The 21,582-nt window shown below is 48.3% G+C and overlaps 2 protein-coding genes and 1 pseudogene across 3 annotated transcripts in view; 2 read left to right on the plus strand and 1 right to left on the minus strand.

The window, feature by feature from the left end:
- Positions 1-877: 877 nt before the first annotated feature.
- LOC120308802 lies at positions 878-5,348 on the plus strand (annotated as a pseudogene).
- Positions 5,349-9,161: 3,813 nt separating this feature from the next.
- Positions 9,162-21,582, minus strand: part of LOC120308832 (zinc finger protein 208-like) — a 31,298-nt gene continuing 18,877 nt past the window's right edge. Inside the window, exons 4-5 of the mRNA XM_039345371.1 lie at positions 18,073-18,160; positions 9,162-11,700 (exon numbers count right to left, since the gene is read on the minus strand). Of these exons, the coding sequence (XP_039201305.1) occupies positions 9,745-11,700; positions 18,073-18,160 (2,044 nt within the window). The 3' untranslated portion in view covers positions 9,162-9,744. The remainder of the gene's footprint in view (positions 11,701-18,072; positions 18,161-21,582) is intronic.
- LOC120308804 (zinc finger protein 420-like) lies at positions 13,813-19,904 on the plus strand. Of its 2 annotated transcripts, none has more exons than XM_039345310.1 (2): positions 13,813-14,340; positions 18,047-19,904. In XM_039345310.1, the coding sequence occupies exon 2, from the start codon at positions 18,329-18,331 to the stop codon at positions 19,634-19,636; it is 1,308 nt and encodes a 435-aa protein (XP_039201244.1). In that variant the 5' UTR covers positions 13,813-14,340; positions 18,047-18,328; the 3' UTR covers positions 19,637-19,904. The 2 variants fall into 2 exon arrangements, with proteins under 2 accessions (XP_039201244.1, XP_039201243.1); XM_039345309.1 differs by lacking the exon at positions 13,813-14,340 and adding an exon at positions 15,041-15,355.

Genomic DNA, 21,582 nt, shown 5'->3' on the forward strand with positions numbered 1-21,582 from the left:
CGGGTTCCTCTGCCCATGCGAAGAGTGCCCTGCTGTGCCCGGGCGGGGCTGCCTCCTGCTCCAGCATCTGGGTGGAAACTGAAGCTCCGCGATGGCTTTTGGGGGGGAGGCAGGAGGGAGGGAACCCCCCCCCGTCCCTTCGAGGAGGGCTGGCTGGGTCTTTGCGGAGCCCAGAGCGGAGAGGGAGGGGCTGAGTCCCTGGGCGCGGGGGGGAAAAAAGCGCCTTTACCCCCCCTCCATCCCCCCCTTCCTTTCCCAGCCTATGGATCCCTCCAGGTGGGTTTTTTTCGGGGGGGGGGTGTCTCTACCGGCGTCGCCTTCTCCACACCCGGGGCCGGAGGAGCAAAGTAAAGATTAGCATCAAAACGAAGGATTTTATTTTCGCCTTTTAGAGAGAGCGGAAAGAAAGAGGATCCCTTTTGTGGGCTAAGACAACAGGAACCCAATTAATTTAAACTTTCTTTCTTTCTTTCTTTCTTTCTTTCTTTCTTTCTTTCTTTCTTTCTTTCTTTCTTTCTTTCTTTCTTTCTTTCTTTCTTTCTTTCTTTCCCCCAAACCCTCCCTTCCCCGTTGCAATGAGATCAGTTGCGTTAATACGACATTACAAATCTCAATACATGTTTTAAAGCTCCGCTTACTCCATTTTGTTCAACCGCAATTGAGGGAGATGCAAACTCCCAGCCGGAGAGGAGCCCTCCTCGAAGGGACGGGGGGGGGGTTCCTGTCCCTCCTGCCTCCCCCCCAAAAGCCATCGCGGAGCTTCAGTTTCCACCCAGATGCTGGAGCAGGAGGCAGCCCCGCCCGGGCACAGCAGGGCACTCTTCGCATGGGCAGAGGAACCCGGGAGGCGGATGCCCAGCGGAGGAACGGCTGGGAAGGCGGAGAGGGGAAGGGAGGGGGGAGGAGCTGAGATCGCTAAGGGGCGGGGCGGAAAGCGGTGGGCGAGAGGAGAGCAGAAGCCCCGCCCCCCGCCTCGACCCTCCCACTCGGTGGATTTCCGCTTCCTTCCGGCTGTCTCGCTTCGCCCTGGCAGGATCGGCGCCGGATCCCTCGGGAGGGGCTTCTGGGTCTTACTTCGGGGAGGTCTGGCTGCTCCCCCTCCGGCCTTTGGGGCGCCCCTCCCGCCAGGAGAGCTTCCCCCCCCGCCAGGAGAAAGGTAGCTGCGGATCCGCCTCTTCGGCTTGCCGGGTTTTCCTTGGGGAGATTCGGCTCTGGCGTCGCCTGCAGGGAGCGGATCCCTCCCTTCCCTGCAGGGGGCCAAAGGGGGATCCCTCCCTCCCCGGGCTGGATCTGCCCCCTCCTCGCCCGGCCAGGGCTCCCCGCGGGGCTCCGGGTGGATCCGGGAAGGAGCTTTTGGGGATTTTGCTTTCAGAAGGTCTCTCTGTGGTCGGTCACTGCACCAAGTCTTCTGAGTATGCATATCGCGCACGTGCAGCTGCAAAAATGTAGCAAACGGAGCTTTAAAAGATTTAGTGAGATTTGTAATGGGATGTTAAGACGGACTGACCTCACTGCGATAGCGAAGGGAGACTTTGGGGCAGTGATTCTCAACCTTTCTAATGCCGTGACCCCATAATACAGTTCCCCATGTTGTGGTGACCCCCAAGTGGGTGTGGCCACCAATAAGAGGGAGTAGGACAGCTGGGAAAAGGGAAAAAAATGGCGGACAGCATGGTTTGGTGACCCCCGTGAAATGGTCGTTTGACCCCAAATGGGGTCCCGACCCACAGGTTGAGAACCACTGCTTTGGAGGAAAGAAAAGGTTTAAATTAACTGAATGGAGTTGGCTTAACTCACAAACATCCCCCTTCCTTTGAGGTCAGTGTAAAAGGCGAAAAAGAAAATCTTTTGTGTGTAGGGTTGTAGGATGAAAACGCAAACACCCCCCCCCGGAAAAAGCCTCCCCCCGCGTTTATGACAAAAGTCTTTGAAGAGATAGAAAAGCGAAAGTAAATTGCAAGAGCCGCAAAAGGGAAAAAGTAACACCATATCCCTTTTTTCCCCTGCCACTCCAAGCTGCCTGATAAATAGCCTCGGGCAGACTGGCGCCGGCTTTAGCCTAAAGAAAAAGCTGAAATGTTGCAATCAGAGGTCTTGAATAGCTTTAATTGTTGTGAAAGCAGAAACAAGGACTGCAGCCTGTTAGAAATGGCTCTCCGGAGGCTCTAGAGTGGAGTTGTCAAACTCAATTTCATTGAGGGCCCCATCAGCATTGGGTTTGCCCTGGGGGGGGGGCAAAGGTGTGGCCGGGGGGTGCGGCCTACTGGGTGGGTGTGGCTAGCTCTACATCATTCTCGTTAAGGGTGCCTGTGGAGGCCTGGGCAGGAGTGGGACAGATAGGAGGGTTTCTTGCAGAAGGGGGTGGGACCAGGGCAAGTACAAGAGCGTCACTGTTCCTTTCAGGCTATGCGGGGGGGGGGCTGGATGGTGGGGCTGCTTGGAGCCCTGGACAGCAGAGGTCAAATGCCCAGCCTCTAGGACCAGCCCCACCCCCAGACACCCTCAAATCCCTTTCCTGGGCTTTCCGACACTTAAGAACCCTCAAGATGATTTAATCACTAAGCAGGAGTGTTGGATTGGGCTTGGTGAGTGAAGTGGCCGTGTGACCCTCACATAACTCCTACTTCCCTGGACACACCGAGATTCCAGTCCAGATTTTGGTCATAAGTTGAGGAGTACCTAAATTTTCAGAGATTCTTTTTCTCCTCGTCATAGGAAGAGAACCAAGGAGGAAAAGATAGAGTCAGTGAACAGCAGGAGAGTTTGCCTCCGAGGGATCTGGGGTGACGGAATCCATGGAGGTTTTGTCTGGGGTGTACTGGGGACCCCTGCCCTGGTCAGAGGATGGACTGGAAGACCTTCATGGTCCTTTACAAGGCTGTGATTTTGTGATTCTCTACCATTCTCAAAAGAAAACATTATTCTCCTCTTCTTTCTTTTTCCACCAGCAGGAAAACAACTCTGACCAAAGATTCACCTGCAAGTCACCTTTCAAGAGATAACAGAAAATCAGAGCAAGGCAGCCAGTGCCAGAAAGGATGGAGCCTGGGAAACTCTCGGATCCCCTGTGAGACACAAGCAGCACTCCGGAAAACCACAAGAGAACCCATGAATGCTCAGAGTGTGGGAAATCCTTTGGTTGACGGTCCCTCCTTTTGACCCACAGGAAGTTCCATGTGGGAAGCGGATCCAGTGAAGGTTTGGAGGGTGAGAAATCCTTCTCTGGAAAAGACATGAAAGATTTCAGAAGCCCCCCCAGACTAAAACCCTATAAATGTGAGGAATGTGATTTATGCTTTGGTCAAAGGTCACACCTTCTTAGACATCAGAAAATCCACACTGGAGAGAAACCCTATCAGTGTCTGGAATGTGGGAAATTTTTCCGTGAAAAAGTCTTCCTCAGAAACCATGAGAGAATTCACACAGGGGAGAAACCTTACAAGTGTTGGGAATGTGGGAAGAGCTTTTCTCAGAGGGCAAGTCTTTGGGCCCATGAGAAGGTTCATGCAGGAATAAAATCTTACAAATGCTTTGAGTGTGGAAAATGTTTCACCCGGAGTTCAGGTCTTCGGGGTCATGAGAAAACACACACAGGGGAGAAAAACGAAAAGTGCCTCGAATGTGGGAAATGTTTTATCTTAAAATCAAACCTAGTGAGACATCAGAGAATTCACACCGGAGAGAGACCCTATGAATGCCCAGAATGTGGGAGACGATTTATGTGTCCTTCTGTGCTTGGGAGGCATCAGAAGAGGCACAAAGGGGAGAAATCCTATCAATGTGGGGGATGTGGGAAAGGTTTTCTTACACAAACAGAGCTTAAACTTCACGAGAGAGTCCACACAGGGGAGAAGCCATACAAATGTGAGGAGTGTGGGAAATGCTTTTCCCTAAAACACAGCCTTGGAAGTCATCAGAGGCTCCACACAGGGGAGAAGCCATACAGATGCCTAGAATGTGGGAAATGTTTTGCTCGAAAGGGAAACCTTTGGAGACATCATAAAATCCACAGAGGGGAGAAACCATATCAATGCTTCGAATGTGGAAAATGTTTTGCTCAAAAGGGAAACCTTAGTGCACATCATAAAATCCACACAGGGGAGAAACCATATCAATGCTTCGAATGTGGGAAATGTTTTGCTCGAAAGGGAGGCCTTTGGAGACATCATAAAACCCACACAGGGGAGAAACCATATCAATGCATCGAATGTGGACTATTTTATTCTACCACATCAGACCTTAGAAGTCATGTAAAAACTCACACAGAGGAAAGAAATTACAAATGTTCAGACTGTGGGAGAGCATTTGCTCATTCATATTCCCTTAAACAATACAGCCGAATCCATACAGGAGAGAAGCCCCATAAATGCTCGGAATGCGATAAATGTTTTTCTTAAAAAAGTACTCTTTGGAAGCATCAGCGAACCCACACTGGAGAAAAACCATATAAATGTCCAGAGACTTCATCACTTCGCAAGCACACCAGAAGCCACACAGGGAGTCGCCTTACAAGTGTGCAGAGTGTGAGAAAACTTTTCATAGTAAATCTCACCTAAAAAGGCATCAGAAAGTCCATAGTAGAGAGAAACCCCTTCAGTTGTGAGGAATGTGGAAAACATTTTTTGAAACATCACATCTTATAATTCACCAGGAACTTCACACAGTCCCAGAAGGGAAATCCTACAGTTTTTTGGTGTGGGGAAACCTTCACAATGATGAAACCAGCATGTTAATTTTTTGTCAAAGTTTCTTGTGCTTTTTGTACACCAAAGTGTCCGCACAGGAGAGGTTCCACAAATGCATCAGCAGAAACCAAAATTTTATTTCTGATTTGGGTATTAAGATTTTGGGGCCCAGAAGAGAAGAAGGAAACTCAGTTTAGACGCCTCAGATAATATGAGGTGATGGAAATTGCCTTTTGATTCCATTGCACCTAAAATGACAGGGAGATCCCATATTTCTGTTGAATGTGTATTTACCTCCCAGCCAGCCCAGAGCCCAAGGACCTCCTGGTGGTCTCCCATCCAGCACTGCCGAGCTTTCCTGGAGTGGCCAAGGCTGGCCAGGTGTGGCCTCTTAGCTAAGACAAGCACAATGAAAGGGAGGGTCTCTCTCTGGGTCTGGCAAGATGGGGTTAAGGCAAGTCAGGAGCCCAGTTCAAAGTCAGGAGCTTCTCAGAGAAAAACTGCAAAGAGGGAAAGGGTTTGTGCTCAGTGACCGAGAGTCTTTTTGGAGTTAGGCAGGATTAACAAATTCAGGAAATAAATAGAAACATGGAATAATGGGAAGGATCTTTTCTTCTCTTTATTCTTTTTCTGTTATTCTCCAATAAAACTTTGTTCTGTTAACCAGACTTGTCTCCGTATTGTGAGTATCAAAATTTGGGGGTTTTACATCTCACACTACCACGAGGAGGGGGGAGGAGGCTCTGTAACCCCTTTGCCATTGCAAGGAGCCACCTGCCCGGTCCTCCCTCCCTCCCTCCCACTCCTGAGGACCTGGGCCAGCCCCTCCCTCTCCGTCCTCAGTCGGGCTCCGGAAACTCCCAGCCAGAGAGGAGCCCTCCTCGAAGGGACGGGGGGGGTTTCCTGTCCATCCTGCCTCCCCCCCAAAGGCAGTTTCAGTTTCCACCCAGATGCTGGAGCAGAAGGCAGCCCCGCCCGGCCACAGCAGGGCACTCTTCGCATGGGCAGAGGAACCCGGGAGAGGGATGCTCAGCGGAGAAACAGGAAGTCCCGCCTGGGAAGGCGGAAAGGGAAAAGGAGAGGGCGGGATCTAACGGGTGTGGCTGTAAGTAGTGGGCGGAGCCCAGGAGGAGAACAGAAGCTCCGCCTACTCCCTCGCATGTCACACTTCTGGATCCCCCTTCCGGTGCTGGATCCCCCTCCGGGCAGTTCTGGCTGTCCCCGTCCTCTCCCGGCCAAGGCTCCCCGTGGGGCTCCCCGTGGATCCGGGAAGGAGCTTTTGGGGAAGTTGCTTTCAGAAGGTCTCTCTGTGGTCCGTCACAGCACCGGGTCTCCTGAATATGCATATCCCGCACGTGCAGCTCCAAAAACTGTAGCAAACGGAGCTTTAAAAGATTTAGATTTGTAATGTGATGTTAAAACGGACTGACCTCACTGTGATAGCGAAGGGAGTCTTTGGGGAAAAGAAAAAGATTTGCTGATCCCCACACACCCCATTTAATCCATTTTCTTGCTGCATAGAGAGATTCTGTTAAGTTCTAGCTGGAACACCACGTCTCTTATTCTGTTGGTAACCGCTTTGCTTCGGTTGGTTGTAGCCAAGGGATATTTAAAAACAGTGAGGAAAGTCCACAGGAGGCCTGCTTATGCTCCAATCGCCTGTTTTCTGGGACAGGGGAAGTTATTTATTGAGACTAAAGCGGTGAAGCCCTCTGGGAAGAATTGAGTTCTACAGTTAAAGAAGGAATAGCAGCCACAAAAGGAAATCAACCCTTTTTAAGATTATTATTATTTATCTATTGAAGCTATTGAATGCTATTAAGGATCAAAAAACAGGGTTAAATTAACTGAATGGCGTTCATTGTTGGCTTAACCCACAAACATCCCCCTTCCTTTGAGTTCAACGTAAAAGGCGAAAAAGAAAATCCGTTGTGTGTAGGGTTGTAGGGTGAAAATGCAACCCCTCCCTTTAATCAATCAATCAGCTCCATCTTTGCGAGTTCTTTTTTTTTCTCATGAGAAGTTGAAATTGATTGATTGAACCTTTTTTTTTTTTTTTGCACACGGCGGTCGAGGCCTAAAGCAAAAAGGTTTTGAACAACCCAGTTCAAGGCTAGGACTGGGGCGATGGCGCGCGTGCCCACAGAAAGGGTTCTGCACGCGTCCATAGGTTCGCCACCACGGACGTAGAGTTACGTCACTATGATCTAGGAGACAAAATGGACATTGCCAATAAATTTGGAGGGCTTGGGTATAGTTAGCAGGGCACTGAGTTTTCTAGCCTGACCTATCTATCTTTCGTGGTAAAATACATGGGAAAATCCCATTGGAGAAAAACTCCACTTAGGGTTAGGTTACCATGAACTCAGAGAGCAAAATGGCCATCGCCAACAAATTTGGAGTGCTTGGGTATGGTTAGGAGGGAACTGACTTTTCTAGGCTGCCCTATCTATGTTTCCTGATAAAATATATGGGAAAATCCCATTGGAGGAAAATTCCACTTAGGGCAGTGATGGCAAACCTTTTAGAGACCGAGTGCCCAAACTGCAACCCAAAACCCACTTATGTATCTTCGGATGCTGGGTGGGTGTGGCCAATGGGGTGGGCGTGGGTGCGGTGGTAACGGCAGACTGGGTGGAACTAAAAAGTTCAATCAATCAATTCTAACTTTGCAAGATCTTTTTTTCCCCTGCAAAAAGTTGAAACTGACAGATTGGTTGAACCTTTTTTTTTCTTTGCACACAGCGTTGGAGGCCTAAAGTGAAAAGGTTTTATAAAACCCAGCTGAAGGACTAGGGCTGAGGCGATGGCGCCCTTGCCATAGGTTTGACACCCCTGGCTTAAGGGGTGCATCTATTATTTCAGTGGTTCTCAACCCATGGGTCGGGACCCCATTTGGGGTCGAACGACCATTTCACTGGGGTTGCCAAACAACGCAGTCCGCCATTTTTCCCCCCTTTTCCTTAGCTGTGCTACTCCCTCTTTTGAATAGAGTCTAATTCTATTGGCTTTCAAAAGCCAATAGAAATTGTCCAGGCTGTCTCTGCCCTGCTGAGCCCGCCAAAAGCCCCATTCTGCAAACGGTGCTGCACCAGTTGAGTAGTCCTCGACTTACGACCGGTTGGGGGTCGCGGCATTAAAACGGTTGAGAACCAATGTATTATTTAGAAAGGTATTTTTTAAAACAGAAACATCATGAAAGTAGGAAATACATTCATTTTTAATCACAGAAATTCTCCCCAACAACAGTTGTAATTTCCACATCTTAACACATCCTTCTTGATTTCATCCCACGCCTTAACATAATTATTTTGACATACAATTTGTATTTTAAAATAATGCTCAGGTTTCTCACTCTTGTGTCATTTCTTCAAAACACTTTTTTCCCATCCATTCTATTTGCTCTCCCGTTTTCATGTTTATTTTGCCATCTTTGTCTTTCAGCTATTAATTTTAAAACCAGCTAATGACCAAAACAAAAATATTAATTTTTCCATTAATATTTTTGTTCCTTACAAAAAAGTTTTCCAAAATTACTACAAAATTATCAGCAAATGCTCTTCTTTTCCCCAGGCTTCTGTCTGCTGTGCTGTAGGATATTTATTCCATGTTTCTATTTATTTCCTGAATTTTTTAATCCTGCCCAACTCCAAAAAGACTCTCGGTCACTTAGCACAAACCCTTTCCCTCTTTGCTGTTTTTCTCTGAGAAGCTCCTGACTTTGAACTGGGCTCCTGACTTGCCTTAACCCCATCTTGCCAGACCCAGAGAGAGACCCTCCCTTTCACTGTGCTTGTCTCAGATAGGAGGCCACACCTGGCCAGCCTTGGCCACTCCAGGAAAGCCTGGCAGTGCTGGATGGGAGACCACCAGGAGGTCCTTGGGCTCTGGGCTGGCTGGGAGGTAAATACACATTCAAGAGGAAAATGGGATATTCCTGTCATTTTAGGTGCAATGGAATCAAAAGGCAATTTCCATCACCTCATATTATCTGAGGCATCTAAACTGTGTTTCCTTCTCTTTCGGGCCCCAAAATTGTAATATCCAAAATGAAAAATAAAAAATAAGAAATAAAATTTTGGTTACTGCTGAAGCATTTGGGGAAACTCTCCTTTGCAGACGTTTTGATGTACAAAAAGCACAAGAAACTGGGACAAAATATTAACATGCTGGTTTCGTATGTCATCGTTCCGAAAGAAGCAGTTTTTCAAAGACCTTTGACCCTTTGTTTACCTTAAAGCAGTGGTTTTCAACCCGTGGGTCAGGACCCCATTTGGGGTCGAACGACGATTTCACGGGGGTCGCCAACCAACGCAGTCTACCATTTTTTCCCCCCTTTTCCTTAGCTGTGCTACTCCATTTTATTCTATTGGCTTTTGAAAGCCAATAGAATAGATTCTCTTGAATAGAGTCTAATTCTGTTGGCTTTCAAAAGCCAATAGGAATTGTCCAGGCTGTCTCTGTCCTGCTGAGCCCACCAAAAGTCCCATTCTGCAAACGGTGCTGCACCAGTTGAGTAGTCCTCGACATACGACCGGTTGGGGGTCGTGGCATTAAAAAGGTTGAGAACCACTGCCTTAAAGAATCCTTTTATTGCCACATAGCTTTGGCACGTACATAATGCAGCCAAAAACTGAATCCTCCCACCCCCAATCACCCGTAATAAAGCATAACTCACTCCTTCATTTCACAGTCATCAATCACGTTCTCCAATTAGTTTGAAGTGTGAACTTTCCCTCCCATAACTCCTCTGGTTACAGCTGACCTTGGCAATACTGTACTGAAATATTGTTGTGGCTAACTATCCCCCGAGTATATACTTTCCCACCCGCTATTCTAACATTGTCTGACTTTAACTCTAGAAGTGATACGCAGGTTAAATAAAACGTGTTTGCTTTTTCATATATGGCAAGCAAGAACATCCGATGTTAGCAGTCTTGACATCGTTATTGTGAAGCTTTCCCCACACCAAAACACTATAGCATTTCCCTTCTGGGACTGTGTGAAGTTCCTGGTGAATTATAAGATGTGACATTTCAAAAAATGTTTTCCACATTCCTCACAACTGAAGGGGTTTCTTTCTACTATGGACTTTCTGATGCCTTTTTAGGTGAGATTTACTATGAAAGGTTTTCTCACACTCTGCACACTTGTAAGGCGATTCCCCTGTGTGGCTTCTGGTGTGTTTGCGAAGTGATAATGTTCGGGGAAAACATTGCCCACACTCTGGACATTTATATGGCTTTTCTCCAGTGTGGGTTCTCTGATGTATCACAAGAGTATTTTTTTTAGAAAAACATTTATTGCACTCCGAGCATTTATGGGGCTTCTCTCCTGTATGGATTCGGCTGTGTCTTCTGAGGGAATGTGAATGAGCAAATGCTCTCCCACAGTCTAAACATTTGTAGTTTCTTTCCCCTGTGTGAGTTTTTACATGACTTCTAAGGTTTGATGTGGTAGAATAAAATTGTCCACATTCGATGCATTGATATGGTTTCTCCCCTGTGTGGATTTTATGATGTGTCCACAGGTTTCCCTGTTGAGCAAAACATTTTCCACATTCTAGGCATCTGTATGGCTTCTCTCCTGTGTGGAGCCTCTGATGCCTTCCAAGGCCTTCTTTTTGGGCAAAGCATTTCCCACACTCCTCACATTTGTATGGTTTTTCCCCTTTGTGGATTCTCTCGTGAAGCTGAAGCTCTCTTTGTGTAAGAAAACCTTTCCCACATTCCCCACATTGATAGGGTTTCTCCTCTTTGTGCCCCTTCTGGTGCCTCTGAAGAAGAGAAGGAAACATAAATCGTCTCCCACATTCTGGGCATTCATAGGATCTCTCTCCGGTGTGAATTCTCTGATGTTGCACCAGGCTTGATTTCGAGATAAAACATTTCCCACATTCAAAGCATTGATATGGCTTCTCCCCTGCGTGGGTTTTATGATGTGTCCAAAGGTTTCCCTTTCGAGCAAAACATTTCCCACATTCGAAGCATTGATATGGCTTCTCCCCTGTGTGGGTTTTATGATGTGTCCAAAGAGTTCCCTTTTGAGCAAAACATTTCCCACATTCTAGGCATCTGTATGGCTTCTCTCCTGTGTGGAGCCTCTGATGACTTCCAAGGTTTTCTTTTTGGGTAAAACATTTTCCACACTCCCCACATTTGTATGGTTTTTCCCCTGTGTGGATTCCCTCGTGACGCTGAAGCATTCCTTGTGTAACAAAACCTTTCCCACATTCCCCACATTGATAGGGTTTCTCCTCTTTGTGCCCCTTCTGGTGCCTCTGAAGAAGAGAAGGAAACATAAATCGTCTCCCACATTCTGGGCATTCATAGGGTCTCTCTCCGGTGTGAATTCTCTGATGTTTCACTAGGTTTGATTTTGAGATAAAACATTTCCCACATTCGAGGCACTTTTTGTTTTTCTCCCCTCTGTGTGTTTTCGCATGAGTCCAAAGAATTGAACTCCGGGTGAAACATTTTCCACACTCAAAGCATTTGTAAGATTTTATTCCTGCATGAACCTTCTCATGGACCCAAAGACTTGCCTTCCAAGAAAAGCTCTTCCCACATTCCCAACACTTGTAAGGTTTCTTCCCTGTGTGAATTCTCTCATGGTTTCTGAGACTGCCTTTTTCACGGAAAAATTTCCCACATTCCAGACACTGATAGGGTTTCTCTCCAGTGTGGATTTTGTGATGTCTAAGAAGGGCTGACCTTCGACCAAAGCATAAGTTACATTCCTCACATTTATAGGGCTTTAGTCTGGGGGGGCTTCTGAAATTTTTCATGTCTTTTCCAGAGAAGGATTTCTCACCCTGCAAACTTTCACTGGATCCGCTTCCCACATGGAACTTCCTGTGGGTCAAAAGGAGGGACCGGCAAGCAAAGGATTTCCCACACTCTGAGCATTCATGGGTTCTTTTGTGGTTTTCTGGAGTGCTGCTTGTGTCTGACGGGGGATCCGAGAGTTTCCCAGGCTCCATCCTTTCTGGCACTGGCTGCCTTGGGCTGATTTTCTACTATCTCTTGAAAGGTGACTTGCAGGTGAATCTTTGGTCAGAGTTGTTTTCCTGCTGGTGGAAAAAGAAAGAAGAGGAGAATAATGTTTCCTGTTGAGAATGGTACAGAATCACAAAATCTTAGCCTTGGAAGGGACCATGAAGGTCTTCCAGTCCACCCTCTGACCAGGGCATGGATCCGCAGTACACCCCAGACAAAACCTCCATGGATTCCGTCACCCCAGATTCCCTCGGAGGCAAACTCTCCTGCTGTTCACTGACTCTATCTTTTCCTCCTTGGTTCTCGTCCTATGACGAGGTGAAAAAGAATCTCTGAAATTTTGGTAGTCCTCAACTTATGACCAAAATTGGGACTGGAATCTCGGTGTGTCCAGGGAAGTAGGGGTTGTGAGGATCACACGGCCACTTCATTCACCAAGTACAATCCCATACTCCTGCTTACAGTCATTAAATCATCTTGAGGGTTCTTAAGTGGAGGAAGGCCCAGGCAAGGGATGTGGGGGTGTCTGGGGGTGGGCTGGTCCTACAGACCAGGCACAGGCCCTCCCCCATGAGTTGGGGGGGCTGAAGGGGATGCACAGCTGCAGCCATCCATGGATGCCTAAGTTGCCCCATCCAGGTCATGAAAAGCATCCCTGATTGAGAGCAATTCTGGGGCTAGCCCTTAAGTGGAGGCCTGGGACCTTCAGCCATTTTAGCCAGTGGACACTGACCCCAGTCCTGGACTTTAGCCCAATGTCACCACGACCACTGAGAAATGAGGCGTTAATCCCCACACCGGAGGCCTTTGCAGCCTTGCGCCATTCTCCAAGCCCCCTGTTCCATACATGTTTCCAAGCCATGTGCCCCAAAATCAATGTGTCCCTGAAGTCAAAAGTAGCCTGTGCTGGGAGTCACATGGCTTCTCCTGCCCACTTCGTCTGCTTAAAGACAAGTGAAATTAGCTTTCTTGGCTTAAGCTACTGGAACAGATGTAATTCACTTTATCCCTTTATCTCTAGGCCAGACATGGGGTGGTGACATGATAGCAGTGTTCCCATATTTGATGGGCTGCCACAGAGAAGAAGGGGTCAACTTATTTTCCAAAGCATCAAAAGGCAAATAATAGATGGAAACTAATCAAGAAAAAAACCAGCCTAGAACTAAGGACTTGTGAAAACAGGTGCCCCTGACATGAGTGACATGGGCTGGCCACGCCCACCCAGTAGGCTACGCTCATGCCAGCCACAATCACCAGGCCCCCCAATGGCAATCACGATGCTGATGCCGCCCTCAATGAAATTGAGTTTGACACCCCTTATTTCTACCCGGTCTAGATCTTCCGGAGAGCCATTTCTGCACATACACAGGCTGCAGTCCTTGTTTCTGCTTTCACAACAATTAAAGCTATTCAAGACCTCTGATTGCAAGATTGCAGCTTTTTCTTTAGGCTAAAGCCGGCGCCAGTCTGCCCGAGGCTATTTATCAGGCAGCTTCGAGTGGAAGGGAAAAAAAACGGAGATGGTGTTACTTTTTCCCTTTTGCGGCTCGTGCAATTTACTTTGGCTTTTCTATCTCTTCAAAGACTTTTGTTATAAACGGGGGCGGGGCGATTGCGTTTTCGCCCTACAAGCATACACAGACAAGGATTTTCTTTTTCACCTTTTACACTGAACTCAAAGGAAGGGGGATTTTTCTGGCTGAAGAAAACAACGAACTCCATTCAGTTAATTTAACCCTTTTTCTTTCCCCCAAAGTCTCCCTTCGCTATCGCAATGAGGTCAGGCCGTTTTAAAAAATCACATTACAAATCTCAATACATGTTTTACAGCTCCGCTTACTCCATTTTTTTCAAAATGGGAGGGAGATGCATGCTGAGAGACCTCTAGCTCTCACGGACCACAGAGAGACCTTTTGCAGCAACTTCCCCAAAAGCTCCTTCCCGGATCCACCCGGAGCCCCGCGGGGATCCTGGGACGGGCGAAGAGGGGGCAGATCCAGCCCGGGGAGGGATCCCTCTTTGCCCCCCCGGAGGGAAGGGAGGGATCCGCTCCCTGCAGGCGACGCCAGAGCCGAATCTCCCCAAGGAAAACCCGGCAAGCCGAAGAGGCGGATCCGCAGCTACCTTTCTCCTGGCGGGGGGGGGAAGCTCTCCTGCCGGGAGGGGCGCCCCAAAGGCCGGAGGGGGAGCAGCCAGACCTGCCCGGAGCGCGATCCGAAAGCCTCTCCCGAGGGATCCAGCGCCGATCCAGCCAGGGGCGAAGCGGGACGCACAAGAAGGAACCGGAAATCCATCGAGTGGGAGGGGAAATCGGGGGCGGAGCTTCTGCTCTTCTGAGCTCCGCCCACGTCTGACAGACCCGCCCCTTAGCAGCCTCATCTCCTCTTTCCCTCCTTTCCCCTCTCCGCCTTCACAGGCGGGACTCCCCGTTTCTCCGCTGGGCATCCGCCTCCCGGGTTCCTCTGCCCATGCGAAGAGTGCCCTGCTGTGCCCGGGCGGGGCTGCCTCCTGCTCCAGCATCTGGGTGGAAACTGAAGCTCCGCGATGGCTTTTGGGGGGGAGGCAGGAGCGACAGGAAACCCCCCACGTCCCTTCGAGGAGGGCTCCTCTCCGGCTGGGAGTTTGCATCTCCCTCAATTGCGGTTGAACAAAATGGAGTAAGCGGAGCTTTAAAACATGTATTGAGATTTGTAATGTCGTATTAACCCAACTGATCTCATTGCACCGGGGCGGGGAGGGTTTGGGGGAAAGAAAGAAGGAAGGAAGGAAGGAAAAGAAAGAAAGAAAGAAAGAAAGAAAGAAAGAAAGAAAGAAAGAAAGAAAGAAAGAAAGAAAGAAAGAAAGAAAGAAAGTTTAAATTAATTGGGTTCCTGTTGTCTTAGCCCACAAAAGGGATCCTCTTTCTTTGCGCTCTCTCTAAAAGGCGAAAAATAAAATCCTTCGTTTTGATGCTAATCTTCACTTTGCTCCTCCGGCCCCGGGTGTGGAGAAGGCGATGCCGGTAGAGACACCCCCCCCCCCGAAAAAAACCCACCTGGAGGGATCCATAGCCTGGGAAAGGAAGGGGGGATGGAGGGGGGGTAAAGGCGATTTGGGACTCGGCTTCTGCATGTCCCCCCCCCGCCCAGGGAGACTCCCCCCGGGAAGGGAGCCCGGGCCAGCCCCTCCCTCTCCGCCCTCTGGGCTCCGCAAAGACCCAGCCGGAGAGGAGCCCTCCTCGAAGGGACGTGGGGGGGTTCCTGTCCCTCCTGCCTCCCCCCAAAAGCCATCGCGGAGCTTCAGTTTCCACCCAGATGCTGGAGCAGGAGGCAGCCCCGCCCGGGCACAGCAGGGCACTCTTCGCATGGGCAGAGGAACTCCGGAGGCGGATGCCCAGCGGAGAAACGGCTGGGAAGGCGGAGAGGGGAAGGGAGGGAGAGGAGCTGAGATCGCTAAGGGGCGGGGCGGAAAGCGGTGGCGGAGAGGAGAGCAGAAGCCCCGCCCCCCGCCTCGACCCTCCCACTCGGTGGATTTCCGCTTCCTTCCGGCTGTCTCGCTTCGCCCTGGCAGGATCGGCGCCGGATCCCTCGGGAGAGGCTTCTGGGTCTTATTTCGGCGAGGTCTGGCTGCTCCCCCTCCGGCCTTTGGGGCGTCCCTCCCGCCAGGAGAGCTTCCCCCCCCGCCAGGAGAAAGGTAGCTGCGGATCCGCCTCTTCGGCTTGCCGGGTTTTCCTTGGGGAGATTCGGCTCTGGCGTCGCCTGCAGGGAGCGGATCCCTTCCCTCCGGGGGGGCAAAGGGGGATCCTTCCCTCCCCGGGCTGGATCTGCCCCGTCCTCTCCCGTCCCAGGATCCCTCTGAGGCTCCGGGTGGATCCGGGAAGGAGCTTTTGGGGAAGTTGCTCCAGAAGGTCTCTCTGTGGTCCGTCACAGGACGAGGTCTCCTGAGTATGCATATCGCGCACGTGGAGCTCCAAAAATGTAGCAAACGAAGCTTTAAAAGATTTAGTGAGATTTGTAATGTGATTTTTTAAAACGGACCGACCTCATTGCGATAGAGAAGGGAGTCTTTGGGGGAAAGAAAAAGGGTTAAATTAACTGAATGGAGTTCGTTGTTTTCTTAACCCACAAACCCCCCCCTTCCTTTGAGTTCAGTGTAAAAGGCAAAAAAGAAAATCCTTTGTGTGTAGGGGTGTAGGACGAAAACGCAACCCCCCTCCGGAAAAAGCCCCCCCCGTTTATGACAAAAGTCTTTGAAGAGATAGAAAAGCCAAAGTAAATTGCACGAGCCGCAAAAGGGAAAAAGTAACACCATCTCCATTTTTTTTCCTTCCACTCGAAGCTGCCTGATAAATAGCCTCGGGCAGACTGGCGCCGGCTTTAGCCTAAAGCAGTGATGGCGAACCTTTTAGAGACCGAGTGCCTAAATTGCAACCCAAAACCCACTTATGCATGGTCTGGTGCCGGGTGGGTGTAGCCCATTGGGTGGGTGTGGTCCATTGGGTGGGCGTGGCTGCGGTGGTAATGGCAGACTGGGTGGGACTAAAAAGTTCAATCAATTCCAACTTTTCAAGATATTTTTTTTCCCCGTCAGAAGTTGAAATTCACTGATTGAACCTTTTTTGGAGGGTACATGGCGGTGTAGGCCTAAAGCAAAAAGTCTTTATAAAACCCAGCTGAAGGCCTAGGACTGGGGTGACGGTTCATGTGCCCACAGAGAGGGCTCTGAGTGCCGCCTGTGGCACCCGTGCCATAGGTTCACCACCATTGGCCTAAAGAAAAAGCTGCAATCTTGCAATCAGAGGTCTTGAATAGCTTTAATTGTTGTGAAAGCAGAAACAAGGACTGCAGCCTGTTAATGTGCAGAAATGGTTCTCCGGAGGCTCTAGAGCAGAGGTGTCAAACTCAATTTCATTGAGCGCTGCATCAGCATTGGGGTTGCCCTCGGGGGAGGGGGTGGAGGTGTGTGGCCAGGGTGGGCATGGATGGAGTGTGTGTGGCCTACTGGGTGGGCATGGCCAGCTCTACATCGTTCGCGTCAATGTTGCCTGTGGGGGCCTGGGCAGGAGTGGGACAGATCTGAGGGTCTCTGGCAGAAGGGGGTGGGACCAGGGCAAGTGCCAAGGCATGGTGCATTTCTTCATTCCTCACAAAGGGTGACACCTTTCCAGCATGCACCCAGGGGGTGGGGGGTGACGCAGCAGGGGCTGGTTTCTCGCTGATTCCAGATGGCCTTGTGGAGCTAAGACTGAATGTATTTCACCATAGTTGGCCACCACAAAATTGTACATTGGCTCCCAGCCGGCCAGGGCCAAGGCAACGGGGGCCATTCCCTCACAGTTTCTAGGATGGCTTTGCAGGCCACATGAAACCACTTCACGGGCCGCATCCAGCCCCCGGACCTTGTGTTTGACATGTCTGCTCTAGAGTCTAGACGGGCTAGAGATAAAGGGATAAAGTGAATTACATCTGTTTCAGTGGCTTAAGCCAAGGAAGTTGATTTCACATGTCGTTAGGCAGACGAATGTGGGGTTGTCTGAAGTGGCAGGAGAAGCCATGTGAGTCCCAGCACAGGCTACTTTTGGCTTCAGGGACACATTGACTTTGGGGCACATGGCTTGGAAACATGAATGGAACAGGCGGCTTGGAGAATGGCACAAGGTTGCAAAGGCCTCCAGTGTGGGGATTAACGCCTCATTTCTCAGTGGCTGTGGTGACACTGGGCTAAAGTCCAGGCCTGGAGTCAGTGGCCACTGGCTGAAATGGCTGAAGGCCCCAGGCCTCCACTTAAGGGCCAGCCCTGGCATTGCTGTCAATTGGGGTTGCTTTTCATGGCCTGGATGGAGTGGCTCAGGCTTCCATCCCACTTCAGCCCCCCCCAACTCATGGGGGAGGGCCTGTGCCTGGTCTCTAGGACCCGCCCACCCCTGGACACCCCCACCCCCTTTCCTGGCCCTTCCTCCACTTAAGAACCCTCAAGATGATTTAATGACTGTAAGCAGGAGTGTGGGATTGTGCTTGGTGAGTGAAGTGGCCGTGTGACCCTCACATAACCCCTACTTCCCTGGACACACTGAGATTCCAGTCCAGATTTTGGTCATAAGTTGAGGACTACCTAAAATTTCAGAGATTCTTTTTCTCCTCGTCATAGGATGAGAACCAAGGAGGAAAAGATAGAGTCAGTGAACAGCAGGAGAATTTGCCTCCGAGGGAATCTGGGGTGACGGAATCCATGGAGGTTTTGTCTGGGGTGTACTGTGGACCCCTGCCCTGGTCAGAGGGTGGACTGGAGGACCTTCATGGTCCCTTCCAAGGCTAAGATTTTGTGATTTTCTACCATTCTCAGAACGAAACATTATTTTCCTCTTCTTTCTTTTTCCACCACCAGGAAAACAACTCTGACCAAAGATTCACCTGCAAGTCACCTTTCAAGAGATAGTAGAAAATCAGCCCAAGGCAGCCAGTGCCAGAAAGGATGGAGCCTGGGAAACTCTTGGATCCCCTGTGAGACACAAGCAGCACTCCGGAAAACCACAAAAGAACCCATGAATGCTCAGAGTGTGGGAAATCCTTTGCTCACAGGTCCCTCCTTTTGACCCACAGGAAGTTCCATGTGGAAAGCGGATCCAGTGAAGGATTGAAAGGTGAGAAATCCTCCTCTGGAAAAGACATGAAAAATTTCAGAAACCCCCCCAGACTAAAACCTCATAAATGTGAGGAATGTGACTTATGCTTTGGTCAAAGGTCACACCTTCTTAGACATCAGAAAATCCACACTGGGGAGAAACCCTATCAGTGTCTGGAATGTGGGAATTTTTTCAGTGAAAAACGCAGTCTCAGAAACCACAAGAGAATTCACACAGGGGAGAAACCTTACAAGTGTTGGGAATGTGGGAAGAGCTTTTCTCAAAGGGCAAGTCTTTGGGACCATAAGAAGGTTCATGCAGGAATAAAATCTTACAAATGCTTCGAGTGTGGAAAATGTTTCACCCAGAATTCAGGTCTTCGGAGTCATGAGAAAACACACAGAAGGGAGAAAAACGAAAAGTGTCTCGAATGTGGGAAATGTTTTACCTCGAAATCAAACCTAGTGAAACATCAGAGAAATCACACCGGAGAGAGACCCTATGAATGCCCAGAATGTGAGAGACGATTTATGTTTCCTTCTCTACTTCAGAGTCACCAGAAGGGGCACAAAGAGGAGAAACCCTATCAATGTGGGGAATGTGGGAAAGGTTTTGTTACACAAGGAGTGCTTCAGCTTCATAAAAGAATCCACACAGGGGAAAAACCATACAAATGTGGGGAGTGTGGGAAATGTTTTTCACAAAAACAACACCTTGGAACGCATCTGAGAGTCCACACAGGAGAGAAGCCGTACATATGCGTAGAATGTGGAAAGTGTTTTACTCAAAAGGGAGACGTTTGGAGACATCATAAAACCCACACAGGGGAGAAGCCACATCAATGCTTCGAATGTGGGAAATGTTTTGCTCGAAAGGGAACTCTTTGGAGACATCATAAAATCCACACAGGGGAGAAACCATATCAATGTATCGAATGTGGACAATTTTATTCTACCACATCAGCCCTTAGAAGTCATGTAAAAACTCACACAGGGGAAAGAAATTACAAATGTTTAGACTGTGGGAGAACATTTGCTCATTCACGTTCCCTTAGAAACCACAGCCGAATCCATACAGGAGAGAAGCCCCATAAATGCTCGGAGTGCGATAAATGTTTTTCTCAAAAAAATACTCTTGTGATACATCAGCGAATCCACACTGGAGAGAAACCATATAAATGTCCAGAGTGTGGGCAATGTTTTGCCCGAACTTCATCACTTTGCAAGCACACCAGAAGTCACACGTGGGAGTCACCTTACAAGTGTGCAGAGTGTGAGAAAACCTTTCATAGTAAATCTCAGGTAAAAAGGCATCAGAAAATCCACAATAGAGAGAAACCTCTTCAGTTGTGAGGAATGTGGAAAACATTTTTTGAAATGTCACATCTTATAATTCACCAGGAACTTCACACAGCCCCAGAAGGGAAATCCTACAGTTTTTTGGTGTGGGGAAACCTTCACAATGACGAAACCAGCATGTTAATTTTTTGTCAAAGTTTCTTGTGCTTTGGAATATCCAGAGAATTTTTAAAAGGAGGGTAAAATTTACTCTGCAATTATTCTTGCTGGGTATAGTTACAGATTGTGATACAAAGGAGGTTGTATTGATGTTAAATTTGATTACAGCCGCGAGGCTGTTAGTTGGACAATACTGGAAGAAGGAGTCTTTGCCTACATTGCAGGAATGGTTTCTTAAAGTAGCTTATTTGGCGGAAATGGCAAAGATTTCGGCTTTCCTAAAGCAACAAACGCAAGAGAAGTTTCTTGTCGTTTGGGATAAATGGATAAAATTTATACAATTTAGATTGGGTACAAAAAAATATTATATAGCTTTTTCATAATTTTTATCTTTATATATAGAGAGATATATATACTTATATATATATTTTAATGTTACTTATAGATATTATATAAATTTTTTAACTTAATTTTTTATTTGTTAATTTTCAATTAAGCCTATATTCTGCTCTGGGAAGCTCGGGGGGGGGGAAGGGAGGGTTTATGGTGAGGGGTGGGGGATGGGGTTTTTTTTATATGTAATGTTTAGTTTTTTTTTTTTTTGTATATGTTGTTTTCGTTTTGTATTGTTTTTGTCTTTTTGTAAAATTTATAAAACTTTCAATTAAAAAAAAAAAAAAAAAGTTTCTTGTGCTTTTTGTACACCAAAGCGTCCGCACAGGAGAGGTTCCACAAATGCTTCAGCAGAATTCAAAATTTTATTTCTGATTTTTTTACTTTTCATTTTGGATATTAAGATTTTGGGGCCCAGAAGAGACGAAGGAAACTCAGTTTAGACGCCTCAGATAACATGAGGTGATGGAAATTGCCTTGTGATTCCGTTGCACCTAAAATGACAGGAATATCCCATTTTCCTCTTGAATGTGTATTTACCTCCCAGCCAGCCCAGAGCCCAAGGACCTCCTGGTGATCTCCCATCCAGCACTGCTGAGGTTTCCTGGAGTGGCCAAAGCTGGCCAGGTGTGGCCTCTTAGCTGAGACAAGCACAGTGAAGGGGAGGGTCTCTCTCTGGGTCTGGCAAGATGGGGTTAAGGCAAGTCAGGAGCCCAGTTCAAAGTCAGGAGCTTCTCAGAGAAAAACTGCAAAGAGGGAAAGGGTTTGTGCTTGTGGGTTTTCATGCGCCCAGCGGGTCTCCCATGAGTGTAGAAGAACAGACACGAACACGTGGTTTCCTTGGGATGGGAGCTCCGAACAAAGCCGAAGCATCCCTTTTATTACCAGAAGGCGCGTTTATATGCACCTGGTGACCACCTTACACCAACCACATTTGTTATGACACGGCATATTAGCATATTACACGTGCTACAGCTTTGTTTTGCACACGCTCCTATACAGCTGTTACACCCGGCACCAACAAAACACCAAACACATTCCTTTGCACCGCACGGCACTTCTTTTGTTTACCCCAACCTTTTTTACTTCCGACTTCCTTATACCTTGGCCTGCTGCAGCTGATGACTCAGCCTCACAGGCCAGATAATCCAAATAACTCCAACATCTCCTCCTTTTCTGTTTATTTAAAAATAAGGAGGGAGCGCTTTATACGAAGTCATCCTCAGTGTCGCTTGGCAAGGTGAAGGCTGGTTTGGTTAGCAGGGGTTGCTGAACTGCAGCGATAGGTGTAGTTACTAAATTGACCTGTTGATGGGTGACAGTTCCTGAGGAAAATTTTTTAAACATCATAAACAAAGAGGGCAAACATTGAATACAACAACATATCAAAACTAAAATAACCACAATAGTTATAATACCAGAAACCAATGATGGCAGCCAGGTTCCGT

This window comes from Crotalus tigris, unplaced genomic scaffold (assembly GCF_016545835.1).
Source record: "Crotalus tigris isolate CLP2741 ecotype Arizona unplaced genomic scaffold, ASM1654583v1 scf7180000017950.1190679, whole genome shotgun sequence".
Classification (NCBI taxonomy): domain Eukaryota; kingdom Metazoa; phylum Chordata; class Lepidosauria; order Squamata; family Viperidae; genus Crotalus; species Crotalus tigris.